General features: G+C 42.1%; 6 protein-coding genes across 6 annotated transcripts; all 6 read right to left on the bottom strand.

Moving 5' to 3' along the window:
* Positions 1 to 442: 442 nt before the first annotated feature.
* On the bottom strand, positions 443 to 4071 carry LOC1278261 (serine protease 53). The gene is made up of 6 exons (XM_061658331.1): positions 3449 to 4071; positions 3130 to 3385; positions 2466 to 3064; positions 1852 to 2396; positions 1615 to 1780; positions 443 to 1466 (listed from the first exon to the last, which is right to left on the bottom strand). The coding sequence occupies exons 1-6, from the start codon at positions 3561 to 3563 to the stop codon at positions 1318 to 1320; spliced, it is 1830 nt and encodes a 609-aa protein (XP_061514315.1). The 5' UTR covers positions 3564 to 4071; the 3' UTR covers positions 443 to 1317.
* Positions 4072 to 4459: 388 nt separating this feature from the next.
* Positions 4460 to 5745, bottom strand: LOC4577519 (serine protease snake). The gene is made up of 2 exons (XM_061657858.1): positions 5652 to 5745; positions 4460 to 5594 (listed from the first exon to the last, which is right to left on the bottom strand). The coding sequence occupies exons 1-2, from the start codon at positions 5724 to 5726 to the stop codon at positions 5478 to 5480; spliced, it is 192 nt and encodes a 63-aa protein (XP_061513842.1). The 5' UTR covers positions 5727 to 5745; the 3' UTR covers positions 4460 to 5477.
* Positions 5746 to 6243: 498 nt separating this feature from the next.
* On the bottom strand, positions 6244 to 11926 carry LOC4577523 (uncharacterized). The gene is made up of 10 exons (XM_061656645.1): positions 11479 to 11926; positions 11310 to 11422; positions 10507 to 11087; positions 9900 to 10441; positions 9675 to 9832; positions 8127 to 8284; positions 7855 to 8065; positions 7191 to 7789; positions 6549 to 7120; positions 6244 to 6477 (listed from the first exon to the last, which is right to left on the bottom strand). The coding sequence occupies exons 1-10, from the start codon at positions 11479 to 11481 to the stop codon at positions 6289 to 6291; spliced, it is 3126 nt and encodes a 1041-aa protein (XP_061512629.1). The 5' UTR covers positions 11482 to 11926; the 3' UTR covers positions 6244 to 6288.
* Positions 11927 to 14149: 2223 nt separating this feature from the next.
* Positions 14150 to 16483, bottom strand: LOC133393074 (serine protease easter-like). Its single transcript, XM_061656374.1, has 5 exons — positions 16305 to 16483; positions 15986 to 16241; positions 15322 to 15920; positions 14682 to 15253; positions 14150 to 14597 (listed from the first exon to the last, which is right to left on the bottom strand). Exons 1-5 carry the CDS (start codon positions 16417 to 16419, stop codon positions 14409 to 14411), a joined length of 1731 nt encoding a protein of 576 aa, XP_061512358.1. The 5' UTR covers positions 16420 to 16483; the 3' UTR covers positions 14150 to 14408.
* Positions 16484 to 17846: 1363 nt separating this feature from the next.
* LOC133393073 (serine protease 53-like) lies at positions 17847 to 19941 on the bottom strand. Its single transcript, XM_061656373.1, has 6 exons — positions 19783 to 19941; positions 19636 to 19724; positions 19465 to 19577; positions 18795 to 19393; positions 18185 to 18726; positions 17847 to 18115 (listed from the first exon to the last, which is right to left on the bottom strand). Exons 1-6 carry the CDS (start codon positions 19907 to 19909, stop codon positions 17927 to 17929), a joined length of 1659 nt encoding a protein of 552 aa, XP_061512357.1. The 5' UTR covers positions 19910 to 19941; the 3' UTR covers positions 17847 to 17926.
* Positions 19942 to 21160: 1219 nt separating this feature from the next.
* On the bottom strand, positions 21161 to 23318 carry LOC1278263 (transmembrane protease serine 9). Its single transcript, XM_061656371.1, has 5 exons — positions 23102 to 23318; positions 22834 to 23038; positions 22176 to 22774; positions 21525 to 22096; positions 21161 to 21460 (listed from the first exon to the last, which is right to left on the bottom strand). The coding sequence occupies exons 1-5, from the start codon at positions 23277 to 23279 to the stop codon at positions 21275 to 21277; spliced, it is 1740 nt and encodes a 579-aa protein (XP_061512355.1). The 5' UTR covers positions 23280 to 23318; the 3' UTR covers positions 21161 to 21274.
* Positions 23319 to 23425: the final 107 nt, after the last annotated feature.

Raw genomic sequence — 23425 nt, 5'->3', positions numbered from 1 at the left:
GTGGAGAGACGCGGGAGCTCGGTACTGCGTTCATGGTGCATCACACCTAGCCACAGAGGGCTGCTGGAGAGAGAGTAGGACCACTGCCCAAAACATGTATGTGAAAATCGATCTGATGACGATAATGCTGCTGACTAATGTCCTTTATGCTCAGATCGGACAGGAGGAGATATACAGTGAACCCTCTCTTATTTGACACCTCTCCAATTTGAAAAATCTCTCTTATTTGAACATTTTCCACAGTCCCTTCATTTTCAGAACATTTTTGTCCCTCTAATTTGGAAAACCTCTGAAATCTGTATCCCTCCTATTATCCTTTTACAGATTTTAATCTGTATCCTATTTAAATTACATTAAGACAACAGTTTCCTCTTTTTTACTGTACGAAGAACCGGGTGTTTAAATGGATGAGAGGCTGCAGCCTCAAGAGTTCATCTATTATTTTATTAGGTGTACTGTTTTAAATGAGTGTTAATAAAAATACATTAAAAGTGAAATACAACAGTAATAGCTTTATGTTGTTCTATTTTGATTTTCTGTTAACATAACAGTAGAGTATTTTTAATCAAATTTAATGTTGATTTTTTTTGGCGACGTTTCACTTTTACTGTATTTATTATTTTATTCAATTAGTCAGTGGCACATCGTTTTTGGATACAAACTGATATCAAGGAATAATAATGTTCTTCTTCTTCGTCTACTTCTCATCAAGCTTGACTCTATACAACAGCTGATGGCGAGCTTTATAGCCTTCAAAGATTATCTAGTTTTCTCGGGAATTGGTTATAGAAATGATATTCCGTCCAAAAATATTTAAATCTCTATATCCAGGATTTTCTATAAATGACAAAATCATTGTACAAATTCGTGTTGATACATAATACATAATAATGCTTAATATTTTTAAATTTGGGATGTTTTGTAACTTCATGATAAATTTTTAAAATAGTAATAATAATGAAACCTCCTTTCTCTCCAATTGATCCTGCTTCTGTTAAGGACAATACGTTGAAGACTTTACAATTTTATAGCATGTGAACATTCGAACAAAACGTTTACATGAATCTCACACACTGGAAGTCGTCTCAAGCCGTCAAATCTTGCCGCACTCATCCACACCGATCCAAAGCATTTATTTTTGCGTTTGTTTTGTCTCATGTTTTGGCCTTTAAATTTTAAATATTTATTAGTGTAGGTTAAGAAAATGTTAAAGTTAATTTTGTATATGATAAGTAAAAAGATCTTACTGATATACTACTGATTAAAAAATATTCTAATCCTTTTCGTGTTATAAAACTATCCTGGAGCGAAAATTTCTCATACAAAATATCCTAAGCATGCTATAATTAAACCCGCCATAATTTCACCGTGAAGTCTACTAAGTACTCCATTAAGACCTACATAAGTCGAGCTAGCAGACGTCGTAAATGTTTCCCTAGATCGATATTTTATCCCTTTTTGGCTACCTGGAGGAGAGAGAGAGAGAGAGAGAGAGAGAGAGAGAGAGAGAGAGAGAGAGATGGGTGCAAGTTAAGGTCGATGCATCCCTCGCGAGCGATAAGCTTTGATGTTCATTTTATTACATTAAAATGCTTGAGCTTCACTCATACCAACCTTTGAAAATTATCGATTCCAACCATTGCCTATGAGGTGCCAAACTGGTAAAGATCACTTCGCTTCCGCAGCCCTGTGTCAAACGGGACAGAATACCAAGCACCTTAAACTGTTCATCGTAGTGAATATCATAGTAATCCGTCAATACCGGACCTCCATAGTCAACCTAGAAGATTTAGATTGAAATAGTACAATTAGTTTGGTTTACAATTTAAAACAATGCAAAACAATCATTACCTCACACAATCCTGGCACCAGTGTCGGATCGTTACTGATACATTTCAAATCGTTGTGAGCAACATTTTCCCCTACACTGCAGTCGTAACCATCAACGTCGTATTGTACAGAACTTTTCACGCTGATGTTGAATTCTTCCACGTAGCTTCGCATTTGCGGTACCGATGCTCCAGCCAGAAGATTGACTTGTCTCCAGTCACCATGCCTCTCCTCTGACCATAAACAAACCGGATACAATTCATCTAAATTTGCATACTTTTGTAGCTTTATAATGGCGATATCGAAGTAAGGTTGTCCCTTTATGAACCGTGGATGAACAAACACTTCTTCTATAGCAGCACGATCACTGTCAGAGCTAGAGGCTACGTATGTTGGAGGTCCTTTGCTGGAAGTTACACAGTCTGCCGACGTAATAACAAACTGATAGTCAATCAAGAGTCCACCACACTGATAGATGTCCGTTTCGGTCTCCTTCCACAACAGTCCAACGCGAGGAGATATGGAAGGGTTGAATTTACGATCGCAAACGTTCACTCCAGTGCAAACTATGAAAAAAAATGATACAATATGCCAAAGATGTCATTCGGACGAGCTTTCATCCGTTGTAAACTCACCCTCGTAGCTAAGCGACTGATTTACTTCCTTCTCGATCCAATCTAGGTACGAGCTAACCCTTGTGTACACTCCTGTCGACCCATCAGTGCAAGGAGTTCCAAACGATACCACACCTACCACAAGTGGGAAGGTGTTGCCGAACAAATCGTGTCGATCCGTTTGTAGTGGGCCTCCCGAGTCGCCTTCACATGTGTCCATGGTTTCACTATGCGCACACAGCTGATCATCACGCAAGCCTTCCGGCATTTGACGTCGATTGGTCGGTATCCGCTTAGCACATATCGTCGCATCTAGGGCCTGTAATTTTACCTTTTGCAGGGATGGGCTCAGCTTTTCTCCAAACCCAAGAGCACCAAATCCCACCGCATCCAATAGTTCTCCCGGTGCTTCCAGTTCACGCCATACGCACGCTACACAAATTGCGCTGTTTGGTATAACGTTTTTCTCGAGTTCTACTACTGCAATGTCGTAATACTTTCTCGATTCTCGATACTGTGGATGTTTGATGAAGCGCGCGATCGGAATTTGTTGTGCCGTTTCGTCATCATCTGTGCTAGCGAGATCTGTATCTCCCAATCGTACTGTATCCGGCGGAAGGCTTTAAATAAAAAGCATGAAATAGTTCTTGTTGATCTAAACGACGATTTTAACAACTTTACTTACTAGTTAATGTCTTGTGAACAATGTGCGGCTGTTAAAACGAATCTCCAAGTTATTAAACTGCCCCCACAAAGGTATTCGATCCATGTTTCTGATCTGGTCCAACCTATTGCGGCCATGTGTTGAAACTCTCCCTTATAGGCTCGTTCCCCACCATACGCTATAATGCGTTCACTAATCTCTATATTCGTTACCCTGCTATGTAATTTTCTCTCACTTTCATGTTGATCGTAGCTCGTAACGAAACGTATCTCACAGTCTGTGACATTAAAAACTCTTAGAAAACGTCGCGTAAAACTACTCAAATATTGTTAATATTTACCATCAAAGCTGTTTCCTTCGCTGTAATTTATAGGAGGTTGTTCTAAAAAATGTTGTCCCAAAGCTATGCTTGCTAACGTGAGCACGACTGTTAAATGTGTAAGCATTTTGCACATCGTAGCAGAAACTTAGTTGGTTGTCTGATTGGAAAGAAGTGTCTCACTGTATTGACGGGCTCGGGTTGACGATCAGTTGATGAAAGCCATCGAATCATTCCGATAACGCTAAGAACCGCTGCATCAAACATACACACAAACTCTTCATGCACAAGCAATGCTTATTATTTTGCAAAACAATCGATGCATGTACAACGCCGATTAGCGTGAGCTGCTCTTCCATTCATCTATCAATTACTCATCGCTTGTTATGGAAGCAAATTGTTTCTTGCAGATTAAAGATTGTTTTGAAAAAAAAGTCTTGCATCCTTGCCCTAAAAACTGTATGGCGGTACCATGCATAGAACTGACTATCCTACAATGAAGTCATCGATAAGACACTGATAGCCAAGCCCATGAATAATATAGGAAGGCCCTGACCGACAACGGTTGATGCGCCAAAGAAGAAGATGTACTAATGCACTTTTTACAAACCGTAGATTATTTAATGCACGCTTTTAATACCGTGCTTAGGATGTCCACGGATGACTCATTTAACGTCGAATCGATTCACCCTATGGTCATTGAAATATAGACATTAGAGGGTTTTAACTTGTTTGGATAACCAATGATTTTCTTTTTGCATCACTAGCTAATTTACTCGGATCACACGGATACATGAATGCACAAACTTTTTGTTTTGGTTAAAAATAGAATGATAAGCAAACCGCAGAGTATAACAACAATTTCCAAAATATTATCCCAATTCTTTGTTTCCTTTTATCTGTCGTAATCAATTTTGGAGGTCTAGATCTTGAGTAGTATTTTGTGCATCAGGGCATTGATCCATTCAAGATATGAGCCCATGACAGTCTTTTTTATGATTGTATAAAAAAAAATTCTATTCAAGAGTGCTTTATTTCAACATGTGGCGACTACGGCACAGACGCATCCCCATTCGGAAGTGGTCGGAACAGCGATCAGATGCTTTTGTCCCGAAAAAGATGTAAATTATGCTACAAATAATTTATTTGGGAATAATAAGTACTTGGTTTGTATAGCAAAAATGACAAAAGTTGCTCAATAGATCACTACAATACATTTCACTATGTATCAATAACTTCCGAAAAATACATAATCCAAACCAAAATATGACAAACCCATTTTAGTGACCAGACTTGCCAAAATTGCGATCCTTGTTATTCCAGTCACTCACCGCTGACAATCCCGCCAGAGTGTCGATATGCTAATGAGAACGGTTCGGCAGGACAGAAGTGATGGGTACTCCGGACTGGAGCAGTGGATCCACTCCGACTCCATCTCAGAAAAACTGAATCCGACTCTGGATTAGAATTGGATTTGACGGATTTGTATCAGTTCCTAAGGTACCGTTGCGAGCAGTAACGAACACGAACTCATCAAACTGGTCTTCCAATCTGTTTGCGAAAAACTCCGGCTTAGATTTCCATTCTCCATCGCTTCAACGATCCCATAAACAGACAGGTCGATAAATCTGAAGATTCGCGTACTGAGCTATCATCAGCAGTGCTAAGTCACTTTCCGGTCGACCTGCTCTATAAACGATATGTACACATCCGAGATAACTGCACTCGACGTACTATCTTGCTTTAATATACACCCGATCAATCCAGCTGTACAGGGAGTTCCGAACGAAACTACACCGTTTACAAGTGGTATCAGCGTACCACCGACATTAAACAGCTTCACACCGATCAGACCACCGGAATCACCCTCGCTAGTATCCATACCACTGCTAGCCGCACAGAATTGATCCTCCTGAAAGTTGCAAACTCGTCATCCTCGGTACTTCCCAGATGTGTATCGACCAGTCGCACCGTTTCCGGACGAAGACTGTAAAAAGGTGTTAAATGTTAATATAGGAGACTTACTACTGACTTCTCGTATTTCTCCAACTCATTTGTCTCCATCCCAGGCACAGTGTGCAGCAGTCAGTACGAACTGTTTGATGATCAAGGTGCCACCGCAGAGGTAATCAATTTTACCACTGGCACGCGTCCAGCCGATCACCACCTGCAAGGTCAGGTGGTGTCAATGTCACACAGAAACAAGTTTGTAGCCAAAGCTTACCATATGCTGGAACTCGTCGCGAAGAGCTCTAAAGCCACCAAATACACCGTAGAAGCCGGTGTAATCATGTAACATCTGAGTAGAATCGTTTTGCACAGTCTGCAAAATGTGTCACAAATCATAATCAAACTGTTCACTTTAAACCAACTATTATTGTCTTACCCTTCATTGAAGTACGATCAATGTATTCCGATGGAGGAACATCGTAGAACGATTGCATTTGCACGTCCACAATGGTTTGAAACAGCAACACTAGCTGAAGGCCAAACTCCCTCATTCCCCAAAACAAGTTCATTTTGAAAGAGTTTTCTAAGGGGACACCTTAAACGCAACTTGCTGTTCCGTCGTGTGCCCGACAACAACTGATTCAAAGTATAATCGTGTCGTCAAGATCAAGTGAGAAGTTTGGCATCAGATGACGCATTGCGTGTCTCACGAAACAGGTTTAAACCTGCTATCTAGACACGAATTTTCTCATCTCCTCATTCATAATCTTCACAATAACAAAAACACACACACAAGTTGAAAGCTTAAACACAACGAACGTAGACAATTCGTGATTCATTTCGGGGAAACTGTGATACACGCTTGATTGGCGAACTTAACTATTTGCTATTTTATTACGATTGTTTTAACTTCACTTATCACTAAATACCAGCCTCTCATTCAACTGTTTAAAGATGATCGATTCCAACCATTTCCTATGAAGTGCCAAACTAGTGAAGATCACATCGCTTCCGCAGCCCTGCGTCAAACGGGACACAATACCATGTACCTTGAACTGTTCATCGTAATATTTCGTCATTACTGGACCTCCATAGTCAACCTAGAAGATTTAGATTTAAATAGAACAATCAGTTTGGTTTACAATTTAAAACAATGCAAAACAATCATTACCTCACACAATCCTGGCACCAGTGTCGGATCGTTACTAATGCATTTCAAATCGTTGTGAGCAACATTTTCCCCTACACTGCAGTCTTTACCATGAACGTAGTATTGTACAGAACTTTTCACGCTGATATTGAATTCTTCCACGTAGCTTCGCATTTGCGGTACCGATGCTCCTGCCAGAAGATTGAATTGTCTCCAGTCACCATGCCTCTCCTGTGACCATAAACAAACCGGATACAATTCATCTAAATTTGCATACTTTCGTAGCTTTATAATGGCGATATCGAAGTAAGGTTGTCCCTTTATGAACCGTGGATGAACAAACACTTCTTCTATAGCAGCACGATCACTGTTAGAGCTAGAGGCTACGTATGTTGGAGTTCCTTTGTTAGAAGTTACACAGTCTGCCGACGTAATAACAAACTGATAATCGATCAGGGATCCACCGCACTGATAGATGTCCGTTTCGGTTTCCTTCCACAACAGTCCAACGCGACTGTTTGTCCATTTCGGCTCAATCGTAGCAGATATGGAAGGGTTGAGTTTACGATCGCAAACGTTCACTCCAGTACAAACTATGAAAAAAAATTCATACAATATGCTGAAGATGTCATTCGGATGAGGTTTCATTCGTTGTAAACTCACCCTCGTAGCTAAGCGACTGATTTACTTCCTTCTCGATCCAATCTAGGTACGAGCTAACCCTTGTGTACACTCCTGTCGACCCATCAGTGCAAGGAGTTCCAAACGATACCACACCTACCACAAGTGGGAAGGTGTTGCCGAACAAATCGTGTCGATCCGTTTGTAGTGGGCCTCCCGAGTCGCCTTCACATGTGTCCATGGTTTCACTATGCGCACACAACTGATCGTCACGCAAGCCTTCCGGCATTTGACGTCGATTCGTTGGTAAACGGTCAGCACATATCGACGCGTCTACGGCCTGTAATTTTACCTTTTGCAGGGTTGGGCTTAACTTTTCTCCAAACCCAAGAGCACCAAATCCCACCGCGTCCAGCAAATCTCCCGGAGCTTCCAGTTCACGCCATACGCACGCTACACAAATTGCGATGTTTGGTATAACGTTTTTCTCGAGTTCTACAACTGCAATATCGTAGTACTTTCTTGACTCTCGATACTGTGGATGTTTGATGAAGCGTGCGATCGGAATTTGTTGTGCCGATTCGTCATCATCCGTGCTAGCGAGATCTGTGTCTCCCAATCGTACTGTATCCGGTGGAAGGCTTCAATTCAAAAGCATAGCGTATTTGTGATGGATCTCAAAGATGTCAACAACCACTCTACTTACTTGTTTGAGTCAACTGAACAATGAGAAGCTGTTAAAACGAATCTCCAAGTTATTAAACTGCCCCCGCAAAGGTAATCGATTGTTGCTCCTGATCTGGTCCAACCGATCGCGGCCATGTGTTGAAACTCTCCTTTATAGGCTCGTTCCCCACCGTACGATTCAATATGACTGGATTCATCTACCTTTGTAGCTGGGAAGCGTAGCTCACAATCTGTAAGAATAAAACATTAGCCACTCAGATAGACCAATACAGATATTAAACCAATAGTTACCTTCAAAACTCTTTCCTGTAGTGTAATTTACGGGTGGATTATCTAAAAAATCTGATCCCCGGGCTAAACTTGCTATCGATAGCAAAGTTGGTAATAGATCCAACATCGTCATAAGCGTAAACGAAATCTCTTGAATCTTTACACTCTGAGGTGTATCACTTTACTGACGAGTCGCGACCAATTCATGCAATCGATAACCTCACCGTTAACGGTAGAAACCGGTTCACCAACACACACGCACACATACACACACACACAAGCTGTTCGCGTACAAGTGATTCGTTTTGTTTTACAAAACAATCACTGCATCTACGGCAGTGGTTTCCAACCTATGATTTGCGGACCACTTGTGGTCCGTGGTGTAAACAGACGTGGTCCGCGGAGAAATTTATTTTAAGGTACGTCAACAGGAATGTCTAGAAAAAGAATTGAACATTAGCGATGGGCGGGTCGACCTGAACGACCTGACCCGGAGTCATTCGGTTGGACAAGTAGTTTCAGTAGGTGCTACGATTCCGATAGCTGGAAGAAGGCATAAGCAGCACAACGAGCGCATACCGAGCGAATCTAAATGCTCGATAAACAACACTGTTCACGTGTAAAATATTGCGTTCTGAAGTGTTTTTTTGTGAAGATGCGAAATTAACTCGAGCTCGATCTGTTAACATTGAGCTTTTCTAAAATTATGATGTACGCTCAGGGGAAAAATTTGTTTCACTAATTCTTCTTCTTCTTCTTCTTTTGGCACAACAACAACCGCTGCCGGTCAAGGCCTGCCTGTACCCACCAGTGAAGTGGGCTTGGCTTTCAGTGACTTATTGTTACCATAGCAGGATGGTCAGTCCTACGTATGGGAGCACGGTCTATTCAGGGCTTGCACCCATGACGGGCATGTTATTAAGTCGTTCGATTTGACGACTGTACCACCAGACCGGCCCAATTAAATCACTCGAATCAATCACTAATTAAAATTGTTTAATATAAAACTATTTCCAGGAGGAAAATGGTCGTCTAACCCCATATTTTTTATCCATTGCATTGACTTGTAACGATGGCAATAAATCTTGGGAACGATCCAAAGATGTATGAGACTCTGAGAATTAATCGTAAAATGAAAAAAAATAATGGGGAAATTAAAAATAAAAATCATGGAAACCCTTTAAAGTTTATAGACCAACCTAGAAAGACCACACGGAGATCGAAGCTTATTCGATTCGATAAACATATACTAAAGAATAAGCAAGAAGAGGTCATGAGAATAAGTTTCGTACGACTAGAAAATGAGTCTGGAGATCATTAGCCTAATGATGGAGCCCTGGACATGTTTCGATTCAGCGTAGTTTTGTTTTACAATTTCTCATTTCTACCATGTTACACACTTTGACGTCTGCTTGTTGTTACATTATGATTTGCAGTAACTTTGGTTAAAAAGTTCCTTTACAGAAAGATTGAATTTCCATGTTTATTAAAATAGAATAAGTTGAACCTAGGCAGACACTCGTAAGTAAACACATTTACAATTAGTTCCACACTCGATACGGATCTCATTTACCGAAGACTATTGCTTCTATCCATGGAATGTGTGGTGTTACATCGACCATAAACAGATTTGATCCACAGCTTCTACTTAACGGGGACACAACGCCATACATATGTACTGTTTTAGACGAATGTGTTCTGCCAATAACAGGTCCACCGTGATCCATCTGTAATGTATTTTAAAAAATAGCAATTTACAATCATTCTTTTGGCCTTCTTCTAAATCATACTCACCCAACATACTCCCGGCATTAGCGGTACCTCATTATGAAAGCACTGCAAATCTGTTCCCGATACCAGCTCCTCCTCACATCCCGAACCAGTGCGATCAGTAACGAAAAGGGACTCACTAGACTCGCCAATAGGTTCCTCCAGTCCGTATGCGCTAAATTCTGGAGAAAATTGATACTTCCCATCGCTTTGATAGTCCCATAAACAGACGGGCGGGTATACATTGTGATTAGCGTACTTGTCAATCTTCAGTAGTGCTATGTCATTTGTTGGTGAACTATAATTATGCGACACGTAAACATTTGAAATCGCTACACGTTCGCCACGAGTGGAAATGACAAACTTCGGGTGACCCTTGCTCGTCGTTACACAGGAAGCCGTAGTAAGAAGATACTGATAGTCGATCAATGTTGCTCCACACTCGTTCGGGGAGCCTTCGAGCTCGTCCCACAGAAGACCAAACCGACTGTTGGTTTTGAACAGGTTTATGTTCATGTTACTAGGCTCGCCAGGCTTTCTAAAACACTTTATTTCCTTGGTACAAGCTGAAAGGAATTTGAACGCTATAACAGAGCAGAAACCCAAGCGAAAATGTAATCTAAGGATTTACCTCTATAACTCATTGACGTTTGTGTCATTTGTTCGATCCATTCCACGTACTCGCTTACTTTAGTATATACTCCGACCAAACCGGGAACACAGGCTGTTCCGAACGAAACCACACCGTTAATCAGCGATATCATGGAACCACTTATGTCCACCCGTTTCACATCAACCGGACTACCGGAGTCACTCGCGCAAGTGGCCATATCCTTGCCAGCTACACAGAATTGATCCGCCCGAACACCCTGGGGGATCCTAGTTTTATTGGTAGTTAGTACTTTTTCACATTCTTCTTTCAATCTGTAGCTCAGCACAATACGTTGAAGAGTTGGACTCGGATCGTCGATTAGATTGGTTACTCCAAATGCAATCGCTTCCATGGGACCAGAAGGTGACTCGCCCTCTTGCCATAAACATGCCGGACATACTGCTGGCGAAATCCATGCATTTTGTCCTAGCTCAATCAACGCCACATCAAAGTACTTGGTATAATCGTCATACCTCGGATGTACTATTATATCACGAATCGCAATTTGCTGTGCATATCTGGCATCATGGGTACCCAACCGCACTGTATCCGGACGGAGGCTGTAAAATAGACATTAAACACAATTGTGTATTCGTTTATCTATTCATCCAGTCTTCGAGACAAGTCATATGTAAAAACGTTAATCATGCGTTTAGATCGATTTAAACCTTGAAAAAAACATGATTTATTTTCATTTGCTGTATTTTCTCAAATTCTGATTCGATTATGGCTTATCGTATACCAAAACAAAGGAAGTTAAATTACGTATATTAGCAACTCACCCACTTTCATCCTGTTTACAATGTGCCGCAGTCAGTATGAACTGTTCGCCGATCAAGCTACCACCACAGAGGTAATCAATTTTACCGCTGGCACGCGTCCAACCGACCAATGCCTACAATTTCAGATGAGTTTAGTGTGACATAAAACCCAAACTAACCGTATAATTACCATATGTTGCAATTCGCCACGAAAAGCTCCACCAAATAAATGAGTCCATAGTGGTCCAATAAATGGATCAATAGTCAAATTTGCACCTTCACTAAAACTTTTAATATAGTCAACAGGATCAAAATCTTTACCATCGAAACCATCACCATTCGCACCAACACCAAAGCTACCACTATTTGCACCAGTGCCAAAATTTTCACCAATGGCTCCAGCACCAAAGCCTGCACCAGAGGCTCCAACTCCAAAGCCTCCACCATTTGCACCAGCACCAAAGCCTCCACTATTTGCACCAGTACCAAAACCTTCACCAATGACTCCAGCTCCAAAGCCTCCACCAATTGTACCAGCACCAAAGCCTCCACCAATTCCACCAGCACCAAAACCTCCACTAATTGTACCAGTACCAAAGATTCCGCCATAGGCACCAGCACCAAATCCTCCGCTATTTGCACCAGCACCGAAGTCTCCATCAATTGCACCAGCCCCAAAACCTCCATCAATTCCACCAGCACCAAAGCCTCCACCAATTCCACCAGCACCAAAACCTCCACTATTTGCACCAGCACCAAAGCCTCCTTCAGTGGGTCCAGCACCAAAGCCTCCACCAATTCCACCAGCACCAAAACCTTCACCAGTGGCTCCAGTATCAAAGCATCCACCAATTCCACCAGCACCAAAGCCTTCACTATTTGCACCAGCACCAAAGCCTCCAGCAGTGGCTCCAGCACCAAATCCTCCACTATTTGCACCAGCTCCTAAGCCTCCATCAAATGCACCAGGACCAACACCTTCACCTGTGGCTCCAGCACCAAAGCCTCCACCAGTTGCTCCAGCGCCAAAGCTTCCGCCATAGGCACCAGCACCAAAGCCTCCACCAGTTGCACCAGCACCAAAGCCTCCGTAAATTACACCAGCACCAAAACCTCCATCAATGGCACCAGTGCCAGTACCAAAGCTTTCACCATTAGCAAATACTTCACCACTCTCATCGGCATCATAATCAATTGCACCAGCACCAAAACCTCCATCAATTGGACCAGCAACAAAAGCTTCACCGTAGAACCGCTTTGCACAGTCTGCAAAATATGTAATTATTTATAGCCGGTGAATATTGATTCTCCTCAAATGTATTACCCTTCATAGAAGTACGCCCAATGTATTCCGGTGGAGGAGCATCGAAAAACGATTGCATTTGCACGTCCATAATGGCACTAAAGAGCATCATGAGCCGAAAAACAGAACATTTCACAGACAGGTTCATCTTAAAATGTTTTTCCCACATTCTACGAGGAAACCTCTAACGCGACTTGTTGTTCCGAGATCGATCAAACCAAAACTGAATCAAAGCTTTTTTGAAACAGCAGTCGTTCAGGACTCGTCTACGGAACATCGAAATTTGCATGTTTCACGAGACAGGTTTTACCTGTTAGACGTACGAATTATTTCGGCATTTTGTGCTCTTTTCTACACGAGAATGAATTCTTAACACTCATATACGAATCTTTGCTCGCAGTATCTTTGATGCAGACTCTATTCGAGAAAGAAGCGTCACAGCGCACTCATCCGTCCTCACCGTACAATTCATAAACGTACATCTTCTTGGTGATTTTGAAGCTCTTGCATGATGTCTTAGTTAAAATGAGCCTCATAGTTTAAATGCAAAAATCTGTCGTTAGGAAGGGGTTTCCCGCAACAGAAGTTTTTTGCACAACAGGTAGCATATCAACGTTGCCGAATCAACCGATTTTTACAACTGAGAAGTGTTTCATGAAACAGGTTTCAAACCTGTTCAACGTACACTTTCCTAGAGGCAAAACACTTCTGAAACAATGGCACGCAAAATTTGGAGATGCACGACATTTGCTGCAACAAACAACATCACATTCTTGGAACGAGTTCCGTTCGTCGTAGATTTATGTTCAACGATCATCCAGCTACGAAGTTCAACAATCATCCAATTGAAGGCTATACGCGGTAGACTTTGCTCGTAGAGATTGAAATTAAGCTTCAAATTCTACCGTCAATATCAATAACCTTCGAGACTTTCACACTAACGTTGATAGAGAGATAATGGGGATATCGATGGCGCATTCGAAAGAGTACTCGAATCTATAACACTAAAGATTATCTCGCTATATCTTTTCGCTTTTTGAGGGAAATGCAGCGCTTGGGGAAACCCCTAACCAGCTTATCCGATATCGGTACCTGCATGAAGAGTGCTTAAAAAGCTTCCCATCTTTGTAGTTCGCGACCCGCATTGCTTCACGTTGTTAAGGGCCATTTTGACGTTACCTTTCACTTAAATTTCGTTTTTATTTTAAAAAAAGCCAATCCAAATTGCTACAACATTATATTATTTTAGCTTGATTTTCGTCTTAGTAAAAATTAAACTTTTGATTAAAATGGTCAACATGAGAGACGATTTATTTCATACTTTAAAAAAGTCTTTGAGTCTGTAATGCGCTCTCGATGGCCGTGTGGCTCACTGGCTATAGTTTTTGGTATAGTTATTGGTATAGGCTATAGTTTTTCCTGCTGTTAAATACACTAAATATGTAATTTAGGGTCACGCTCCTAAATTGCAGTTTCTTCTGTCTCTTTTGCTGTGTCCTTGCCTTTATACGGGTGCAGAGCATCCCCGTTTTACGATAATGTTGAAGATAGACTGGAGTGGTATCGGCTCTATTCGAGCATTATAAGCATTATAATCTTTTATTTGAAAACGTTCATCGATGCTTACAAAGATTTCATTTTGTTGACTAAAGGGACTCTCGTTTATAGCAGTCAAGTGGTTGAATCATGCAATTAGGAAGATTACGATATTGTCACGACGTTTCGCTCACAAAGAACATGTTTTATAGTTTAGTTTATGCTATTTTTTATGCTATTGCTATTATATTAGTTTATGTCAAGCTAGAAATGTTTGACCTTTACTTATCACTAAATACAAGCCTCTCATGCAACTGTTTAAAGATGATCGATTCCAACCATAGCCGATGGGGTATCAAACTGGTAAAGATCATTTTTTCTCCACAACCTTGCGTCAAACGAGACACAATACCATGTACCTTAAACTGTTTGTCAACATATTTCGTCATTACTGGACCTCCATAGTCAACCTAGAACATTAAGATTTAAATTTAGCATTATTTCAAATCAGTGTCATTTACATTTCAACAAAACCAGCAAACAATATTTCTTACCTGACACAATCCTGGTATAAAGGCATCACTGTTACTGATGCAGTTGAGATCGTTATCAGCAACATTTTCCCCAACACTGCAGTCTTTACCATGAGCATAGTATTGCCCAAAGCCTTTCGTAGTTATATTGAATATCGTCACGTAACTTTTTCTCTGCAACAACGTTGCTCCTGCCAGAAGGCTGAGTTGTCTCCAGTCACCATGCTTTTGCTCTGTCCATGGGCAGACCGGATACATTTCATCTAAATTTGCATATTTTCGTAGCTTTATAATGGCGATATCGAAGTAAGGTTGTCCCTTTGTGAACCGTGGATGAACAAACACTTCTTCTATAGCAGCACGATCACTGTTAGAGCTAGAGGCTACGTATGTTGGAGGTCCTTTGTTAGAAGTAACACAGTCCGCCGATGTGATAACAAACTGATAATCCATCAGGAGTCCACCACACTGATAGATATCTGTTTCGGTTTCCTTCCACAACAATCCAACGCGACTGTTTGTCCATTTTGGCTCAACCAAAACAGCTACAGCTCGGTTGAATTTACGATCGCAAACGTTCACCCCGGTGCAAACTGTGAGAAAATGATACACTGTGTAGCTTTCTGTTATTCGATTGAACTCTTGGCCGTAGTAAACTCACCCTCGTAGCTAAGCGACTGATTTACTTCCTTCTCAATCCAATCCAGGTACGAGCTGACTCTCGTGTACACTCCAGTAGAACCCTCTACACAGGGAGTTCCAAACGATACCACACCTACTATAAATGAAAAGATGTTACCAAGCAAATCGTACCGGAGCGTTTGCAGTGGGCCACCCGAGTCGCCTTCACATGTGTCCATGGTTTCACTTCGCGCACACAGCTGATCGTCTCGCAAGCCTTCCGGCATCTGACGTCGATTGGTTGGTATCCGTTCAGCACATATCGTCGCGTCTAGCGCATGAAGCTGCACCTTCTGCAGAGTTGAGCTCAACTCTTTTCCAAACCCAAGGGCACCAAAACCCACTGCATCTATTAGGTCTTCCGGAGCCTCAGGTTCACGCCACACACATGCTACACAAATGGCACTGTTTGGTATAACGTTTTTCTCAAGCTCTACAACTGCAATGTCGTAGTACCTTCTCGACTCTCGATACTGCGGATGTTTGATGAAGCGTGCGATCGGAATTTGTTGTGCTGATTCGTCATCATCCGTGCTAGCGAGATCTGTGTCTCCCAATCGCACTGTATCTGGTGGAAGGCTTTAAATAAAAAGCATAGAATAGTTCTTGTTGATCTAAAAGACGATTTCAGCGACATTACTTACTTGTTTGAATCAACTGAACAGTGAGATGCTGTTAAAACGAATCTCCAAGTTATTAAACTGCCCCCACAAAGGTAATCGATCGTTGCTCCTGATCTGGTCCAACCGATCGCGGCCATGTGTTGAAACTCTCCCTTATAGGCTCGAACCCCACCGTACGCTACAGTGAGATCCATAACCTCTATATTCGTTACCCAGCTCTGTAATTTTCTCTCGCTCTCATGTTGATCGTAGCTCGTAACGAAACGTAGCTCACAGTCTGTAACAATAAAAACTCTTAGAAAGAGCCGCGTAAAACTACTCAAGTGTCATCTATATTTACCATCAAAGCTCTTTCCTTCGGTGTAATTTATAGGAGGTTGTTCTAAAAAAAGTTGTCCCAAAGCTATGTTTGCTAACGTGAGCACGACTGTTAAATGTGTGAATATGTTGCGCATTGTACCGGAATTAGTTGACTGATCGGAAAGAAGTGTCTCACTATACTGACGAGTTCAGTTGATGATCACTTGCGGAAGACCATCGCCAATCACCGATAACCCTAGGAACTGGTGTAACAAACACGCACACACAAGCTCCTCATGCACAAGTAATGCTTAATAGTTTGCAAAACAATCGTTGAAAGTAACTGTGCAACCAGACATTCCGCCAAATATCGTTGCGCCGTGAAGCATGATTACATGGCGTTACACCATGTGTGGGGTGCGTGAAAAATTTGGCATTTCATCAAACGCCTCCTAAGTGATAACAGTTGGGTACAGACTTTTGTGCGTCAAATCTTTCAGCCATGTTGATTTGTTGTTATTTATTCACGCTTCACGGTGTTTAATTATCTCGATATGTCTGGGCACACAGTAACATGTACATGGTAAGTATGCGCAACTAGGCGGCTCCATATGTTATGTTACCTGGTGTAGCGGATTTCAGCCATCCTGCAATAAAACCTAAATTCTACGTACTTTTGCCCTTCCATTTCAATTTTGCAAAATAATAGTTCTCTTAATTTACTGTTTATTACAACTCTATACGTAAGTAAATTGCTACAAAGTTATTCGGCCGGCGGCCTCTGAATAGGTGCGAAAAGGGAACCTGCTTAAAGGTAATAATGCGAGTGTGTAAACAGTAGTTATTTGCTATATGGCCAAACAGGGTGAAATATACTAAATTAACTGTTCTGCATGTAGTTCTTTGGATCTAGTTCTTTCGCTCTTTCACGACAATCGGTCACAAAATCTCGATAGGACAAAGATTAAATCTTTGTAGAAACCATCCATCGAGTTTTATCCATTACGAGTTGATAAAAGAAGAAGAAGAAGAAGAAGAAGATAAAGAAGGAGAAGAAAAAGAAGAAGAAAACGAGCTCGCCGGTATGTTCTTAGCATTGTTACGCCTTCGATCGATTGTTGTTCGAATATTCTACCATTAGCATGGGCTAACCTTGTTACAAAATACTAATAGATTCGCTGGACTGCCGGTGGGAAAAATGCATTCATTAAAATTCTACACTATAATGGAAATGATCGAAATGCATGAAACGATCGGAACGCCAATGGTCTAGCCCAGAGATCGACAAACTTTGCGTCCAAAATACCCATATTCTACAAAAATATTTGAAGAGCTCTATGCAAAAAGCCAAAAAGAGACAAAAAGTTTTGAAAGTTCTATGAAAAATACGAACGGCAAAGAGCCAACGGATTGCCGTATTTCGTCAATCGCTGGTCTGGAGTCAATTCAGTCAGGTTTAACTTTGAAATTTCAGACATTTTTTCCCTTTTGACAACCTTATCCTGTACTTGGCTTCAAATGTTCGGCTCATGGAATTCTACTTATTAATGCAATGTGGATTGTAGAAATTTTTGCGATAAAGTTCCTTGATGGATACATTCATGTTTATTATAAAATAATATACGCAACAAACCGGACACCGATGCATGTAAACATTCCAAACTAAACCCAAAAACGATAAGGTTCCAGTTTTTCAAAGACTATCGCTTTAATCCATGGAATATGGCGTGATACATCGACCATAAACAGTTTTGAATCACAGCTTCTACTTAACGGAGAGACGATGCCATATAACTGCGCTGCACTGCCGTCCGAACTATTGAAACCAACAACCGGTCCGCCGTAGTCCATCTGTAATGTAAACACAAACAGCATTTATATATTCTCCCTTGTCTTCAAATCTTCTTTAATCACGCTTACCTCGCATTCACCCGGAAGAAGATCAACCTCATTGTGAAAGCAATACAAATCCGTTCCAAGTGCCCATGGTACTTCACAATCCAAGAAATTGGTAGCTCGAACGAACAGAGAGTCGACAGGGTTGCGAGAAGTTTGTTTCAGTCCGTTAGCGCTAAATCTTGGTTCGAATTCCCACATTCCACTGCTTTGACGATCCCACAGACAGGCGGGCTGATATACCTGGAGATTTGTGTACTGGGCAATCTTCAGCAATGCTATGTCATTTTCCGGCCGACCTGCACTATACTTGGGAGAGATGTATACATTCGAGATCGCTGCACGCTCACCATTCTTGGCAATAACGTATTTTGGATGACCTAGTCCTGTCGTTACACAGGAAGCTGCCGTCAAAAGATACTGATAGTCGATAAGTGTCGCTCCACATTGGTTCGGGTCGCTATCATACTCGTTCCACAGTAAACCGAAGCGACTCTTGGCATTGAACGAGTGATAGCCTACGTTAATATCGTTTTCGTGAAAACAAAACGATTCCTCGATGCAATCTGAAAGTATTTCGGTTAGTGTTATAAAAATGAAAGCCTCGAAGAATGTATGAGACGCATTCATTTACCTTTGATACTCATGGACGTTTTTGTCGTCTGCTCGATCCACTTCACGTACTCACTTACTTTACTGTACACTCCTACCGAACCAGGCTGACATGCTGTACCGAACGAAACAACACCAACTACCAGCGGTACTTCAATACCGCCCAGAGTGTACTGCTTCACACCGAGCGGACCACCGGAATCACCCTCGCAAGTGTCCATATTTCTGCCAGCTGCACAGAATTGATCCTCCCGAATACCCTGTGGGATCCTATTTTTATTGATGGTGAGCTTTCGTTCACACTCTGTCTTGTCAATGTGACGCACCACAACATGCTGAAGCAGAGGACTCGGGTTTTCGAAGAAACCGAGTGCCCCCCATCCAGCCGCATTCATTGGACCAGTGGGTACATAATTCTCTTGCCACAAACATGCCCGACAAACTGTGGTCGAGTATATTGCACTTTTCTCTAACTGAATCAAAGCCACATCAAAGTATTTGTAATATGGGTTATAGTACGGGTGCACTTTTATATCATGAATCGCAATTTTCTGTGTACTCTCGATATCGTAGAATCTTTCTAGAACCGTATCGCCTAACAGCACCAGATCCGGACGTTTGCTGCAACACAGATGGCGTTGAATGTTAATAGTGAAGACTTCGTACCGGTTTCAATCATTTCTACAACCCACTTTTCGTTATCCTGGGCGCAGTGTGCCGCAGTCAGCACGAACTGCTTACTGATCAAGATGCCACCGCAGTCGTAATCAATTTTGCCGCCGGCTCGCCGCCAACCAATAGCCGCCTGTAAGGTCAGGTGGAGTTATTATAACTCAACTAAACTAGATCAAACGCAATATTACCATATGTTGAAATTCTCCTTCATAAGCATCAATTCCACCGTATGCAGAATCAGTTCCATAATATGTACCTTCCGAGTTCTTGATACAGTCTGTAGAACGTGTTCATAGTAAGAGCCAACGTACATTTAGCTACCTGAATTATGTTACCCTTCAATGCTGTTCGACGATAGTATTCTGGAGGAGGAGAATTGAAAAATGATTGCATCTGCACGACCACAAAGGCTCTAACGAGTATCAAGATCCGAAACACAGAAATCTTCACAAATAGGTCCATCTCCAAAGATTACTTCACACTTTCACTGTCGAGGGCACCTTAAAACGCGATAAGTTGTTCGGCCGACCATTCAACAAGAACTGGATGAAAGTAACTTGGCAACAGCGTTCTTAAAGGATGCGGTTTTCGAAATTTCGGGATCTTTTGGAACAGGTTTTGTGCTGCCCAAACATTAATTCCTAACACATGCAACATGCAATACCGCTCATGGAACATTCGGGAATCTTTTCCGGCAAGCTGGAATAACCGCTGCTAAAACCCTCCTTATCCTTCTCTACGCTGGACATTTCTCACAATAGATTCAGTATTTTTGGACCGACTATCGTCGAACAAACATACAGTTATAATATATTTGTCTCACCAAACAGGTTTTTTGAACCTGTTGGAAAGAATTTCTTTCAGTGGAATAGCACTGAAGAAGAAATGATGCGCAGAATCTTCGAGACGGGAAAACGAGTCCGATACGCATGGTCGATACTTTTATGTTTTGGTTATTGTTTTTTTAACAACCATGACCTACACCAACTGCTCGAAATAGGGTTTGTCTACGGCTTATGTTGATTAAGGTGCAGCCAAATAACTGATTGTCTTGATCAAGATTTCGATCCTGTCCGATTGCCTACGCACAGAGGCAATTACTTAACGTTACGAAAGAGGGAAGATTCAGATTTGAAATCTCAACTCAATCTTTTTGTTTCTCATTGATCGCATCAAAATAATCAAAAATGTAAATGTGTCTGGTGGTACAGTCATCAATATGTACGTCTTAAAAACATGCCCGTCATGGGTTCAAGCCCCGAATAGACCGTGCCTCGATACATAGGACCGACTATCCTGCTATGTATCATCAGTTAGACACTGAAAGCCAAGCCCACTAGTGGTACAGAAGACACGCCTTGACCGGCAACGGGTGCTGTGCCAAAAAAGAAGAATATTATGGATTATCACATTAATTCTTTATTGAGTGATTCGTTTAGGGCATGTAGTAGTACCTTCTACAGAGTTGAGCTCAGCTTTCTTCCTAATAAAGACTCCATCACCCGGAGCTTACAGTTCACGCCACACGCACGCAAGACAAATTTCACCGGTAGGTAGTTGTTCAGTAGTCGAGTTCAGTAGTATAATCATTTCACAAAAGTTCCTTTTTAAGTTACTTTGTTTTAAGTTACAGGTGTACATTCAACACTCTCTAGCAGCTGCTAGCGGTGCCTTTGCTTGGTCCTCAAACGATTGCATCAACATTAATAATGATTTGGACATTATTATTATTTATTATTATTTTATTATTATCTCATTGTGTTGCTGTTGATCACATATATCATGATGGAAATGGCTCAAACGTCGATCGTATCGCAAACTGGTACTCTAACCGGCAAACACAAGCCATTGATTCAACTGCTTAAACATGATTGATTCTAACCACTGCAGGTGGGGTGCAATTTCGGTAAAAATTGCATCACCTCCACATCCCTTTGTCCTGCGGGAGATCACACCATAAGCGCGGTAAACGTCCTCACGCTCCTCTATCAACACTGGACCACCAAAATCAACCTAAAGTTAGCAAATTCGCTGATTAAATTAAAGGCGACAATTCATTACAATGGGCCGTTCTTACCTTGCATGTGTCCGGTACCAAGGAAATGTTACGCTTAATGCATATAAGATCCGTCCAATTGGCATTTTTATCCAACGTACATTGCTCATGCGCTGAAATTTGGAGCACATAGCTGGTTGCACTGCTGTTGAAATATTGCAACTGAAACCGACGATGTACAGTCGATGCTCCAACGCCAACAGGTATATGGCTGGATTGTGGTAACTGCTTCCCAATCATTGGACATATTGGCTGCGTCTCTTCCAAGTTTGCATATTTACGCAATTTGATCAGAGCTATATCGAACGCTACCCCCTTCCGCCTGTATTGTGGATGAACAAACACGTCGGCAATCGGTGCACGATCACCATCGGCGGCTGCTGATACGAACTTTGGAAAACCCTTGCTGGACGTGACACAGTCCGCCGATGTAAGAACATACTGAAAATCGATTAAAAGTCCACCACACTGGTAAATATCGGTTTCTTCCCTTTCCCACAGCAATCCCACGCGATTGATTGGCCATTTAGGTCTCACAGTGGCTGATACGGCAACATTGCGTTTACGGCTGCACATTCCCACTCCGGTACAGGCTGCAATCGAGATATTTGTAAAAAAAAATAGTAATATAGAAGTTCTATCCGTCGTTAAGATACTGGCTGGTGAACTTACTCTTATAGCTAAGCGATTGATTAACTTCCTTCTCGATCCAATCCACATACGAGCTGACCCTTGTGTACACACCGGTAGAACCTTCGATGCAGGGAGTGCCAAACGACACCACACCTACCACGAGTGGGTACGTCTCGCCAAACACATCGACCGCTTCGGTTTGCAGTGGACCTCCCGAGTCGCCCTCACATGTGTCCATCGTTTTGCTGTGCGCACACAGCTGATCGTCACGCAGGCCTTCCGGCATCTGACGTCGGTTTGCCGGTATCCGTTCAGCACATTGCACGGCACTTAAAGCACGCAGCTGTACCTTTTGCAATGTTGGACTCAACTTTTCCCCAAACCCGAGAGCTCCGAATCCAACCGCGTCCAGTAAGTTGCTGGGCGCTTCGGGTTCACGCCATACGCACGCTACACAAACCGCATCGTCCGCATCGACAACATTCGCCAGTTCGACGAGGGCGATGTCGTAATACTTTCTGGACTCTCGATACTGTGGATGTTTGATGAAGCGGGCGATTGGAATTTGTTGTGCGGATTCATCATCATCTGTGCTGGCGAGATCGGTGTCTCCCAATCGTACCGTATCCGGAGGCAGGCTACGAATAAAAATGAACCGATTACTTGTACATCCAAACTCCAGACTTCATACTCTTACTTATCATAATCTACTGCACAATGTGCCGCTGTTAACACGAACTTTAATGTGATCAAACTACCCCCGCACAAGTAATCAATCTTGTTTTCGGGTCTTGTCCAACCGATCGCTGCCATGTGCTGAAACTCGCCTTGATACGCACGCGTTCCACCGAGTCCCTGGATGAATGGGATCTTCCATATCGCTGAGAAACGACTTGCGCAATCTGGTCAAAAGAATCGAATAGTAGACGAGTTGTTTCTTTTCTCTTTCCACATGCTAGTATTACCTTCAAACCCTTTCCCAACCGTGTAATCGGGAGGAGGATCGTCCAAGAACTCGGTACACTGGACTGAGCTTACTGTCACTAACAGAACAAGCAAAAAAATGTTCATCTTTACCAAACCAGACAAAAAGAAATGCGTTTGACCACCACGAATGATGAAACCTGACTGCAAAACGAACATATTTGCTTCTTCAGGAACGATTGGAGTAATAAACCGGTTCTGCATTCTTCGCATCTTGATTGCATGGTTCTCTTCCCCCGTTCCAGCGCTTGATGGATGACAAATCATAGTGCGATTTCAAATTTCGGGACACCGTCAACCTGTTG

The sequence above is a fragment of the Anopheles gambiae genome, chromosome 3, assembly GCF_943734735.2.
Source record: "Anopheles gambiae chromosome 3, idAnoGambNW_F1_1, whole genome shotgun sequence".
Taxonomy (NCBI): Eukaryota; Metazoa; Arthropoda; class Insecta; order Diptera; family Culicidae; genus Anopheles; species Anopheles gambiae.
The sequence above is the reverse complement of the archived record's forward strand: the minus strand, read 5'-3'. Positions and strand labels throughout refer to the sequence as shown.